Genomic DNA, 12854 nt, shown 5'->3' with positions numbered 1-12854 from the left:
AGCGATAGGCACCGCTGTCAAGTCAGCCGACTCCTTGAAGAAACAAAGCACTTGCGATGGAAACAGCTGCTGAATCATCCGTGCAAGGCGTTCATCCACGCTGAAGGCGGACTGGCTTCGTTATGGGCAAGTTCAGTGCCCCAGAGACCTGCCTGCAGTGGAAGTGTAATGCGCACTGCTTGGAGAAAACCAACGTGAGCACCTAATGGCTGGTGAGAGGGCTGGTCGCACAGTTCAAACCCAACTCCACAGGCGGATTTTGACTGCTCTGGTCCAGGGTTGTTTGGGGTGAGGAGTTTGGTTCCGACCTGCCCTTGCACAGCACTCAGGAGGACCGTGCTGAGGATGCAGCTGGGTTGACGCTGCGTACGTCGACTATGGCCGTGCAGGGGTGGCAGTAGCGTGACTCAGCATACCTGCATTTGATTTATCTGGCTAGCACACACAACAGCGGCAATGAACACGTGGCAGCGTGGCTAGATGCTCATGTTCAGGCAGCCTGGGTATGCACTTAGCTTGCTAGCCCATGACACCAGGCCTTCAGTGACAGCCTTAGCTGGGCTTGCTAGATTAAGGCTGGTTATATGCTTCTGGAAAAAGTCAACTTATGATCCGCCTCTCCAGCTATGAGAAAAACATAGGTGGAGTTGACATACCCTAGGCTGAATTTCTGCAGCATCCCCACTATGCACCACTGACCTCCCTTATTTCTTGAGAGCTGGTGGAGTACTGGTGTTGCTGGGATGGAGAGGCATCAGCGGTTGATTTAGCATATCCTTACTAGGCCTGCTAACTCGAACCCTGGGAGGTCGATCTCTGGAACACTGATCTCCGGGTAAGTGAAGACAAGCCTTAAAGGTAGCACAGGTCTGTCCGTCCACCCTGCTCGTACCTCTGATGTAGCGCAGACATCCCCTGTCAGAGCTGCCCCTCCTACAGCGCAAAGAACAGTCCCAGATGGGGAAAAACTGGTGGCTCAGGATTAGCTTTCAAGCACTGGATTGAGGAGGTGATAAACAGAGAGGGAGAAGGTGCAGAGGAGGCTAGAGAAGGAACCTTTTTGCTCTCCATCCCCAGGAGAATATTCCGGTGGCTTCTGGCTTCACAAGGCCAGTACAAAGCTTAACTCTGAAATTCATATTTTATCTGCTTTGGTGGGAAATGTTTTCTGTCTGCCAAGCTGCGTGCTGGCAAATTCATGCTCAGGAACACTCACTAGTAATGCTTAGCAAGAGCATGTTACAGCAAAGGAGCAGCCCATCAGTCTGGGGAAACAGAGGCACAGAGAGGGCAAATGACTTGCCCAAGGTCACACAGTGAATCAGTGGTAGGAACAAGAGGACCCCCCCCGCCTTGGTTCAATGAAGCCAATGGGAGTTTTGGCACTGAGTTTGCTGGAGCCAGGATTTCCACTCTGGTCCCTTGACTTCTGGGCTAGTGCCCCAGTCACTGAATGACAGTACCTCTTCCTGCTGAGACATACATGTGTGTGTAAGCAAGCAGGTGATTGTTACAAAGAGTAGAATAGTATAAATAGACTCCATTCCCCTGGAATGGAAAGGCAAAGCTCTCAGTGACTGCAATGGGAGGCAGGCTGGGCCCTGAACATGACTCACGTTGTATCAACATTGCGTTCAAGAACTAATTCTTTGCCAGTTCTGAAAGCAGGGGGGTGAATGGAAGGAGGCAAGGGCACACTTAGGACACAACTCAGAACAAAAGAGACCAAAACTCCAAAGTTGTTATACAACTTCTGTATTTAGTGGCTCTTTACAGAACTTGTTCCTTTTAAAATTTTTAACAAAGTTCATCAATCTCATAGAAACTTTTTAAGTACAGTACGTGAGCCTGACAAAAAATTATCAACATGTCCCACTAGCTTTCAGTACAACAGGATTTCTGTGTTCAAAAGACTAAACTAAGTGCTTAATCAAATCCCGTTCCACTAAAGCTAACCACTAGCACACTAAAGTCGTCAATGTGTACGCCTCGACCTTCTATGGCATGTTGGGGTTTGAAACAGTACAAATCGTTACCATTAGACAACCTCTCACTTGCTCAGACAGGGCCACGGTTTCTAAAATATGGCAGATGGAGTCTTTGCCATCATGGCGTCAAATGGATTTGCTCTTAAAATTGGTCATTACCTACCACCAAAGTATAAAAATACCTTTTATTCTGATAAAAATGTATACAGTGGAAAACAATCCCGTGCGTTGCCTCAGGGCGCTCGTGAGCCCTTCAGCTGCCACTCGGTGCAGAGATTTTTTAACTGGTTGCATCTGTGGAGGGAGGGAACAGACAGGTCTTTGCATGCTGCATTCCGGTCCTTGCCAAATGTGGTTAAACCCCCATGCCCAATGCAGAACAAACTAACGACATTCATTTAAACCCCTCTTCTTTTTTTAAAGACGTGCTAGCCAAGGCTTGATCGCTGGCACAGATTGAGCTGGAGCTCGGCCTATTCCAGTGATTCCCATCCTTTTCAGTAACAGGGCACACTTCAATGAGACAAACAGTGCCCCGCTTCTTTCAGCTTCTTTCACCACTCCCCGGCAACCCACTGGAGCTGAGGTGTGGCATTTAAACCCTGTCCCAGTTCTAACAGGCTCCTGGCCTGCTCCCCCTGTCACAGCAGAGAGCAGGCAGCCCCAGCTGTTGCAGGGTTGTCAATTACCCCTGCGGGGCGGGGGGTGGGGGCTCTTTGTGGGGAGGAGAAATTGACAAAATTTGACAGCACAATGGGACAGTTCTCACGGCACACCACTGTGCCCCGGCGCACTGGTTGAAAGCCACTGGTCTATTTAACAGTGCTTAGTTGTAAGGGTGGGGTAAACTACATCCGAGGGGCAATTCAACAGCATAGAGATACACGTGCAACTGATGCTGCAGAAACACGTGGCTCGAAGGCTGACAACTCAGCAGGTGCCTTTCTGTAAAGAAGGCCTGATCCGAAGCCCCTGGAAATCAATGGAAAAACTCCCACACTCTTCCGTGAGCTCTGGATCAGGTTGGGAGCCCCCAGGTTGCCACAACTCTGACTTGTAACGTCACAGACCTGCTTAGCCTTACTGACGTCAAAGCATGTGCTTCAAAGGGCTTTGCAGAATCCAGACTCTGATCAGTTACCAAGGACTTCCCATCTGTGCACAGGAAGATACAGGGAGCCCCAGAAGACAATTTTTTAAAGTGGAGGTGGGCTGGAAGCAAACACCCTTAAGTGCTGCAGCACTGCCTTTCTATTGTCCAGGGTTTACACCCTGGACTGGGCAGGGAAGGAGGAGGCGATTGGTCTTATGCTGTAATTTCAGCCATAGCTGAGGACCTATTTGACATGCAGTAGCCAAAGCATTTAAAGAAAGCCATTCACTGTCTTGAGGTTTTAACCCACCAACTAATCCTCATTCCTTGGTGCTCTTTGCAGAGCCCAAAATCTAGCAACCAAAAAGTGCTTCTAACTCAAAAGATGGAACGGATTTGGGTGAAGCCAAACAAATTGAGAGTCCGGATGTGAGCCAGTAGTTTATATTTTTTGAGTGCTCGTCCCAGAGTTAAGATGTCTGGCTGGCTGACACCCACTGGCCCATGGCGGCGAGGCTCATGCATAGAAACAAAAAAATCTTGTGATGTCATGATCGTCGTTAACATACGTTACCATCAAACCAGATACAGCAAAGATATTTTGCACCTGTGGACCTTTCCCTCCTAAAATCAGAGACATGGGTGATCTCATGATTTGTTCTTGAAACAGACAGAAAGCATTGCCGCCAACAGCTGAAACAGTTTCGTTCATTTTGACTAGTCCTGGGTTACTAACTAGAGGAAGTGGAAGGAATTGGTTATGTACCATGCTACATCTTGTTCGGGAAGGCTACTGCAGACATTTTCTACAACATATACAACTGCACGTGACATTCTGTGTTACAAAGGGTTCAAAACATACCACCAGAACTAAATACATACTTGATGGCCTCAAGATTTTCAATTTAGAGTCTTCATGGACTATACCACAGTCTCTGGAATGGAGAGTAGCAATACCGTGTCTTACAGACAAAAGTGGAAAAACTGCTCTTCAAAGTTTCTTAAATTTGGTCAGTCTTATAGTGCTTCTCGATGGCTTTGATCAACAAGTCTTTTTTTTTTTTTTTAATCTCTTCCAGTGGCAAACTACAAGACTTCAGTGTACATTTAATGACACAACTGCTACATCATCTTGATTTTATAGCTATCTTTAATATCAAAGCAGCTTAAGCTGTTAATAAATTCCAAAGTATCCTTTTATTAAAATATCTAAAAGAGGTCTATAAATATTTTATTTCTAAAAGTGTTCCCAGTTTTTCACATTTAAAACAAAGACCAGGGCTCATTTATTTTTGTTCCCTTTCATCAGGCGTGATGATTCAGAAGCAATGTGTTGTTTTTCCTTCCCTTTCTTGTTAACCCAATGGGGTTTACTTTTGTCCTCAGCAGGTGATGAAATTAACTATATATATATATAGTTATTTGTTTCACACATGTACTCCAGTAGGGCTACCTGTTCCATCAGTGTGTTCCAGAGAGTTTATCATTCCTACAAGAGCAACCAATCAGATCCTTGGCTGTTGCCCAGCTGTTCAGAATTCCCATTCTAGGGATTCCTCCCTATTGGCTGCCTTTTCTAGCCTGTGGATAATGTTGTTGAGGTTGGCCATTTTCTCGTGCCTTCGCTGGATGTTTGTGTTCAGCTTGACGCTGTGTGGTAGAGAGCCCGTGTCTGTGGCAGGGCTGGAGCCCTGCGCCTTGGCGGAGACGGCGTTCGGCAGCGACGGTGAGATGGGAGCAGAGGAGGACGGGACCGGCGAGACGGACATCATGAGGCCTGGGGAGGAGGCAGCTGAGGGCGAGTTCAGAGAGACCTCGAGGCTGCAGCGGGAGGACTCCGAGGCAGATTTAAAGCTAATGGGGTCAGGGTGCAGCCGTTCTCCGCCTTCTGGTTCCTGGGGCGGATGGGGGGCCGTGCAGTCTGGGGGCCCAGCTGCAGGCGCTCCGCTGAACGCAGCGCCGTTCCTGGTGAGGCTGGCTGTGCTTTGGGGAGCGTCCTGGGCAGCCTCTGCACAGGTGGCATCTACCTGTTCTTCCTTGAGAAGTCGGGAGTGCTGGATGGAGGCCGCCACATGCGCTGTCTCTCCCTCCAGGCTGCAAGAGTCCCGGTGATTGCAACCGTCGCCCTTCACCTCAGCCTCCGCCTGCTCCTGCTTGACTCGCATGGGAGTCTCGCTTGGTGCCCTGTGGTTCACGTCCCTGAAGATGGGTTTCCTGTCCTCCCCGTCCGAATCAGAGCTCAGTGGGTTGGGAACCTGGTGAGAGCTGCTGCCAGGCAGGACGCCCCCACAGCCGCTCGGCTCCGGGTCCGTGTCGTTGTCTTGGGCCCCTTCCACCAGCATTTCCCGGCGCATCCGGGACCTGCGACACAAGCACAACAGGGCGGTGACACGCGCTACCAATGCTGCAGCTGAGCTCCTTGGAGCAGCAGCAGGGTCGCGCCCTCTCCTTGCCGGGGGCCCAGGCTGCGACATTACTGAGGGCAGGCCCACGCCAGACATCCAGGTGGCTCCGGTGGGTGAGAGATGGAGGTAACCTAGCAACCGCCTCTCTGGGAGGGAGGAACTCCTCCCCTCACCGCATGGCGTGTCCGAGAGCCTAGTGGGCTGAGAGAAGGCTCCCAACGACCCTGGACGGTCGAGGTTCCAGTGGGTTGCAAGGGACATGAGCTGTCAACATTTGTGCTAACTTCCCCACTGGTTCTGTCTTGCTGGCTTCCACCTGGCCTCCCCTCAGCCTGCGGTTCGTTTCCACCTCACTTTATCCGGCAGTTTTCTAGCCAAGTCACTGGCCAACACCTACGTGAAACCCTTCGATAACCACTCTCCCTTCCTATTGGCTCACCTGGCTGCCTGTCAACACTTCCCGGAGACCTCTGGGTTTAACCCTTTATGGGTAATGTAACTGACTGGCTGGGATGTCTAAAAAAAGGGGAGAAGCTCTCTCAGCATCACAGCCCTAGCATCAGCCTCCTGCTACTTTGGGGGATATAAGGCAGAGTGAGGCTAAATTGTCTAGCAAGGCCAGATATGAGCACCTTTGTACCAGTGTAACCAGCCCCACTGGGGACAGAAAAGCATTAGCTGTACAGAGGTGTCCAGCAGAGGTCTGTAGCAAGGTACAAAACATGCGCGGAGATCAGCCCCTAGAAGCAGGACCAGAACAACTCCGGGTGATCCTTTTAATGACCTACTGTGCCTCTCTGCACCTTACTCAAGTAGAAAGCCGCCAGTCAATCTCACTGAGTCACTTGGCCCCCCCACCCACCTGCATGCCTCCAGATGGGAAAGCAGGGCTGCAGGGCACTTGGAGACTGGCGGGGTGGTGGTGGGGGGGCACGGATCTGGTGCTAGCCTTGGCCTGTGCAGCTGTTGGATTGGAGGCCCATGCTCGTCACTGAAGAAGAGCTGACACCGGTGGATGGAGGACAGCAGTCCCTTCGGAAATGGAGGGGTACAGACTTCTGGCCTCCCACCTGCCCGTGTCTGCTCGTGGATAGACTGGACAGGCCCAGCAGCAGCCTTTGAATTTGCGCAGTGCACAAATCCTGCCTCGTTCAGTTCTGTGACAGCAGCATATTACCCAGGGGTGGGGTTCTGTGGAAGCGAGCCGCAGTAGCAATCTGTGCTGACACTGAATGTGCCATCATTAGGTTTCAGAATCAACACCTTGTTTGAAGGACATGGCCTGCTGGCTCCTCTCTTGAGAACTGCTGTGGCAAGCATGTCCCTTGGCTGGCCTGGCTGCCGGCACAGGAACCAGCACCGGGCTTCCGGCCGTGCCAGAAAGGTGTTGGTAATTGGAGCTGGGGTCCCGCGGTGGAGGGATCCTGCTTGGTGGGGATGTCCAGGGGCTGCTGGGCCCTTCATGCTGATGCCCCACTCAGCTTTGCGAGGTTCATGGCAGTTGTACTTTGCTCACTGCTACGTGATGCGTGGAGAAACAGCCCACTGATGCCCCAGTGTCCACACCCTTGGGCCAGGGCCAGGCATGTCTTGGGAGAACCTGGCTGTGTCTATGAGCAGCAACGCTCAACGCAGAACGCTGCACCCCTCTTGTTCCCCTGAGCAGGGCTGGCAGCCCTCTGCCGACATCTGGCCACTGCAAACAGAGCTAGGGCCCTGGCAAGCTCAGAGCTGCCTGAGATCCCCATCCTGCTCTGTGCCCTGCCGAGATGGAGACCGCCCCAGCCCGCCGCCATACCTGTAGTTGTGGAACCAGTTGATGACCGTGTTGGTCTTGAGGTTCAGCTGGAAAGAGAGCAGCTCGATGGTCTGCTGGGAGGGATATGGCTCCAGCTGGTAGGCCTTCTTCAGGGCCTCCTTCTCCTCAGGCGCCAGCACCACCCGGGGCTTTTTGACCTGGAGGAGGCTGAGGTCTTGGGGCTGCAGGCTGGGGCTGGTGCACTCGGAGTGGGTGTTGGGAGACTCGCTGTCGGAGCTGGTGCTGATCAGCCCATAGCGACGCTTCAGATAAGCTAGAGGGAGAGGAGCAGATGCAGGTGGTCCACGAGAGGCCTGTGCTGCCAGCCTCCTCCCTCCCCCCAGTTTGTCTGCTCACTCTGCTCCCCACAGGCTCTCCCAGTGGGGAACCTGGCAAAAAGTCCCAGCCAACGCCACCCTCTGAGGCTACGTGGCTGGAAGCTGCCCGCGGCATGGTCCATTTCAGTGCAGCTGCTGCAGCTTCCAGAAATGCCCTGGCCCCCTGCCTCGCCAGTGAAAGCTACGGCGGCTTTTCTCCCTGGAGACCAGGGAGTGAACCTTGGGCTGCAGCAGGGGAGGGAGTCGCCCTGGGATCTGGGTTCTGCTGGCAAGGAGTGGGGACATGGAGGCCTGTGTGTCTACTCCTCCCTCCAAGCCCGTTCTGCTGCTCACTCACCTGCCTCAACCCCTCTCCTACCAGAGCACCCGCAGCTTGCAATCCAAGGCGTGACCGCATCCTCGTAACATACCCCGATAAGGCCAGAATAAGCCTCGGCTGCTGGAGAGCTCTAGCCAACAGCTGCTAGCGATGCCTCTCCTGTGTAGGGCCCCTGCCGGCGCTGAAGGCTGCCTGAGCACAGCATCCTCAGATACATCCTGCGCTGGCAAAATGCAGCCACCTCTAGGGGGGAGGGGACCGTCAAGCAGCACATTGCACCCTGGGAAGGGGCCGGAAGCTTCTGGTCACGCACACTGAGCCTGCCCCAGGAACAGCACCTGGGGGTGCTCTTTATCCCCTTGGCAACGTCACCAGACTGCAACGGGCAGCGCCCCAAAGCCCAGGTGATTGGCAGCCGCTGGGACTCCAGCTACGTTGAACTGGAGACCCTGAGCAGCAGCGGGGCCCTGTTCTGATCTGCCTCTCTCTGGGCCCCACTGAGGTAACTCTACCGATTGCTGGAGGATCGCTCCCGATTTAAACCGGGGCCAGAGCAGAAGCAGAGCCACCTCGCCGACAGGATTGCTGCCCACCCGCTACACGCCTGCGGCTGAATCTGGTGCACAGCAGCGTCACTCCAGCGTGGTTGTTCAGGGAGAGACTCCGGATTTACACCCAGGTCAGAACCCGGCCCCCTGCTCACCTTTCTTCTCCAGCTTCTTCATGTCGCGGAGCTTGTCCACGTTGTGCGGGTCGTTGAGCCAGAGCTGCATGCGGACAAAGGGCTCCCTGCCCTTCAGGCTCAGCTTGTGCCAGGGTTTGGGCCTGGAGAGGAGGTCGGACACCGAGCCCTGCGTCAGGCCCAGGATGCTCTCCCCGAAGAGCCGCTGGCCTGGCGGAGGAGAAGCAGAGGTTGTCACACCAGGAGAAGCCGCGGGAGCTCTGGAAGGAGCTAGGTTTGGAGCTCAGCACCGTCCCTTATCCCAGCTGGCACATTCTGCCAGCACCACTGCCTGCCACTAAGCTGTCCTGGGTTACCTGAGCCAATGGCAAAGTCCCCCCCTGATTTCAGGGGAGCGGGTCCCACCCCCGTGGGGAATTTGGCCCGGCTGCTGTTACTCCCAAGCTGCTGCTCTCGTGACAGAATACTGCGCGGGGGGGTGGGCAGATCAGCCACGCTCAGTGCCCATGTTGCTGACAGCTGCCCCCTCTCCAGCTGTCGGCCTGGCCCCGTCCGGTATCCGGCTCTGCTGGGACTTCTCCGCTGGAGCGGGAGGTGTAATTTCCATCCGGCAGACCCAGGCTAGCGCTCCTCGAGCCAGCGCGCGGACAGTACCGATGTCACACGAAGGGCGGGAAGGGCTAGCTCCCCCGGGGGCCAGAGGCACACGCTTAGGGTGCAAGCCGTACAAGGAGTGCAGAACTACCCTGAAGCCAGGTCTCCACTGGCCCCTAAAGTCAATCGTACAGACACAATTCCAGTTACGGCAATTGCGTAGCTGGAACTGCCTTACCTAGCATCGACTCACCCGGCCGTCCTCACTGAGGGAGGGCGACGGGAGAGCTTCTCCCCTCGACCTCCCTTATTCCTCATGAGATTGAGGACTGTTGGGCTTGGAGGGTTTGAATTCGCACGTCACCACGAGGTGCACGAACCTTGGAAGATCGACTCGGACAGAGTTGATCTACTGGGTAGTGCAGATGTACCCTAAGACACCCGGGCAAACAGCCCAATCCATGTTGGAGCCTCTGGGATCTGCTTCCATATCCAAATGGTATCCCCGACCTTTCTCCCTGCTACAACCTCTCCTGACCCTAGCCCCTCTCTGCAGCTAAGCACACGACCAGCCCAGAGGTATCTCAAAATCAGCACCTAGGTTGTTGTCCGTTAAAACTTCTTTGACCTTCTTGGTGATGGAGTACGTGTCGAGCTCGGGCGACATGGCGACCATCTCCTGGATGCCCGCAGGGGCGTGGCTGCTGGGATACAGCTTGCCACTCAGGGATGAGGCTGACCTGCTCTCCGGTTGCTGATTTTCTTTGCTGCTCTCCAGAGTGACCGTGAGTGGCTCCGGGGGGCTTTTGTCTTGCTCCAAAGGGCTGGGGGGTGGGGACGGAGAAGGCTGGGTCTCCCCAGGACTGGCTGTCAAACACCACGGAGACAGAAAGATTATTGTTGCCACTCACACAATCCTGCTTCCTCCTATCTGTAAGGGTTTGCCCTTGTGGTCTCAAGCTTATCCTGGTCAGTTCGGGTTGCCTGTTGGCTACTACTCAACCCCGTGTGGGACAGAGACTTCTTTAAAAACTTAATTATTCACTGACAATGCCCCAGAGCAACTTTTGACCTGAAGGGTTCCAGGCAAACCACGCCCAGGGAACATTTCACCCATCACTGCAGCCACTTCGGGGGCAGAACACTGCAACTATTAAACAGCGCTCAATAACACTCTGGGCCAGCACAGAGAAAAGAATATCAGCTCCAATTCAAACCGCAGCGGGGCATTTAGGAAGGCAGGATGGAAGGACATTAGGTGAACCTGTCCAGGGCAGCAGGGCTGACACTGGGATGCTTACAAAAGATGCTGCAGGGGTTTTATTGGCCAGAGGAGGTCTCGGCTTTCGAAACCCAGCTCTCCTCCCCAGCACTGTAACCCTGAGTGCTGGGCTGGGGCACGGGGTTCGGCTCTGACTCAGTGGCAAGGACACAGCCTCTTGACTCGTCAACACCACTTCCCATTGCTGGTTTATTTTAAGCGGCCAGGATTTTCAGCCATGATCTAGTCGCTTGCGCTTGGCAGCTGTCTCCTAGTCAGCCACACGTGTGACACGCGGGTCAGACCAAGCCTTACTCACCCAAAGGTCCCTGGCAAACACTGTGTTCTGATTCTCACACATGAGATACCTACAGATTTGTGGACAAAAGCCCAGGCTGTGGGCATAGCAGGCCCACCCCCACAGTCCTGGATCTCAGATTCCTTCCATGGCCACAGAATCTAAGCTTTCTTTCCAATCCAGTGTCATGGGGTGGACTAAGCCCTAATGGCCTCTGCAGAAGACCAGGGGCCTTGCCACACTCCATCCCAGTGAGAGGAGCAGAAAAGAGGTCCTCCAGGCAGGATAGAGTGGCTGTCTCTGGGTCAGCCAATCAGTAACCAGCAGGGTGCTATAAAAGAAGCTGCTGGGCTAGAACCTGGCACTTCCTAACAGGAGCTTGACCCAGGCAGGGCTGTATACTGACTGGGATACCAGCAGCACTACAGATAGTTCTGAGGGTGAGCTGAACTTTGACCTGGGAGAGACCCAGGTCCAGTGGCCGGAGATTGGCCACAAGCCTAACAGAAACCAACACCACTGCAGATAGAACTAGTCAGATACTAGCCCCAGGACCTTGCCAGGCGACTAGGCAAAGACCCTTGGCCATAGAGAGGTGCTCATAAGTGGGTGGACCCCGTTACATCCTCTTTCTCTCGCTGGCCCTCCTGGCTGAGAGTAAGAGCTTGGAAATGGCTCAAATGTGACTGAGGCAGCAACATCTGCCTGAGTCTACAGGCAGCCTCAGCAGGCCACTGGGCAGTGTTAATTTGGCTCCGGGGGTACCTGCAAACATGACCAATGGAAGTCTGCACATGAGCATTCAGCCAAACGATTCCCCTAGATCTCAGGTGTGTGACAACGAACATAATATTCGCTCTGCCCTCCCTCTCCCTTCCAGTTTCTAGTATCTCTCCACCTAGATAGATCACAGGAGAAGACATCTGAGTGCAGCTGAAACATCACTGTGAATGGGTTTACTGATAACAAAACCCTTGTACAAATCCATCGGCTGCCTGCCATGGCTGCAGCCTAATCTCATGGCTTGCCATCTCTGTCTTTGCCCGTCTTAACAACTGTCAATTCCAGTCAAGTTTGAGACCACTGGGGGGCAAACAGGAGTTCACCGAGACTCTCTTTCTTCAGTAAATATCCCACTTGGATGTTGCATTCACCTGGGGTGGGGGCGCGGAGCGTTGGAGGGGGTGAGGAAAAAAGAAAATCAGTGAGAGAGAAAAGAATTGGAACATTATTTATCGCGGCGATTCGGTGTTTGCAACACACAGAGGCTGGGGAAATGCTGCATGTCTCTTCTTTTTGAAGGTGGGAAAGCAATAAGGCAAAATCTTTTATCCGGCGCCTCTGGCAGTGGAAATAACGAAGGAGAAAAACACAATATTAACCCCTCCCCCCAGTTCCTTCTCTGTTCTAGGCACACTGCCAAAGGATTTTGTTGTTGTTCGTTTTTTTCCCCCTACTAGATGACTTTCAAAACCCATTTCTGACACAATAACATTTGAAGGATCTGTAGAACAACCTTATCTTGTCGAACACACTAATTAAGGGGGTTGGAAACGAGTCGGCTGTGTCAGAACAACGGCTGGGAAAAGATGTATGACGCATCCTTTCCAAAAGATGACTCACTCTGTGTGTGTGTGTGTGTGTGTGTGTGTGTGTGTGTGTGTGTGTGTGTGTGTGTGTGTGTGTGTGTGTGTGTGTGTGTGTGTGTGTGTGTGTGTGTGTGTGTGTGTTCTCATACACCCATTTGCTGAGGCAGGCTGCCATGTGGCCCTGCAGTCTCTGGTGCTATCAGCTATGTTTGCTTTCTCTGTGTAAACCAGCTTTGACACCCGATCCAGCAGATGAAAGCCCAGGGAAGTCAATGGGAATCCTTCCATTGATTTTACTGGGGAATGGATGAGGCAGCACATCTGGACAGAGACCCCTCTGTCTTGCACCTGCATGGAGGACTGAATTTGGCTTGGAGATCTGTGCATGGAACTCTGCAAGAGTTGTTGTGGATGTATATATCTGTAGAGTGCTTGTACATTGTGGATTGCACCGTAGCACCCGCTTGTGGCTGTGCCAGGGAGAGAAGA

General features: G+C 53.3%; 1 protein-coding gene across 1 annotated transcript in view; it reads right to left on the bottom strand.

The window, feature by feature from the left end:
- Window positions 1-1745: 1745 nt before the first annotated feature.
- The window catches only part of CUX2 (cut like homeobox 2), a 242604-nt gene continuing 231495 nt past the window's right edge, over window positions 1746-12854 (bottom strand). The window contains exons 19-22 of the mRNA XM_075012452.1: window positions 9815-10084; window positions 8645-8833; window positions 7285-7558; window positions 1746-5442 (exon numbers count right to left, since the gene is read on the bottom strand). Coding sequence (XP_074868553.1) covers window positions 4614-5442; window positions 7285-7558; window positions 8645-8833; window positions 9815-10084 — 1562 coding nt within the window. The 3' untranslated portion in view covers window positions 1746-4613. The remainder of the gene's footprint in view (window positions 5443-7284; window positions 7559-8644; window positions 8834-9814; window positions 10085-12854) is intronic.

The sequence above is a fragment of the Carettochelys insculpta genome, chromosome 18, assembly GCF_033958435.1.
Source record: "Carettochelys insculpta isolate YL-2023 chromosome 18, ASM3395843v1, whole genome shotgun sequence".
In the NCBI taxonomy this organism is placed as follows: Eukaryota; Metazoa; Chordata; order Testudines; family Carettochelyidae; genus Carettochelys; species Carettochelys insculpta.
The sequence above is the reverse complement of the archived record's forward strand: the minus strand, read 5'-3'. Positions and strand labels throughout refer to the sequence as shown.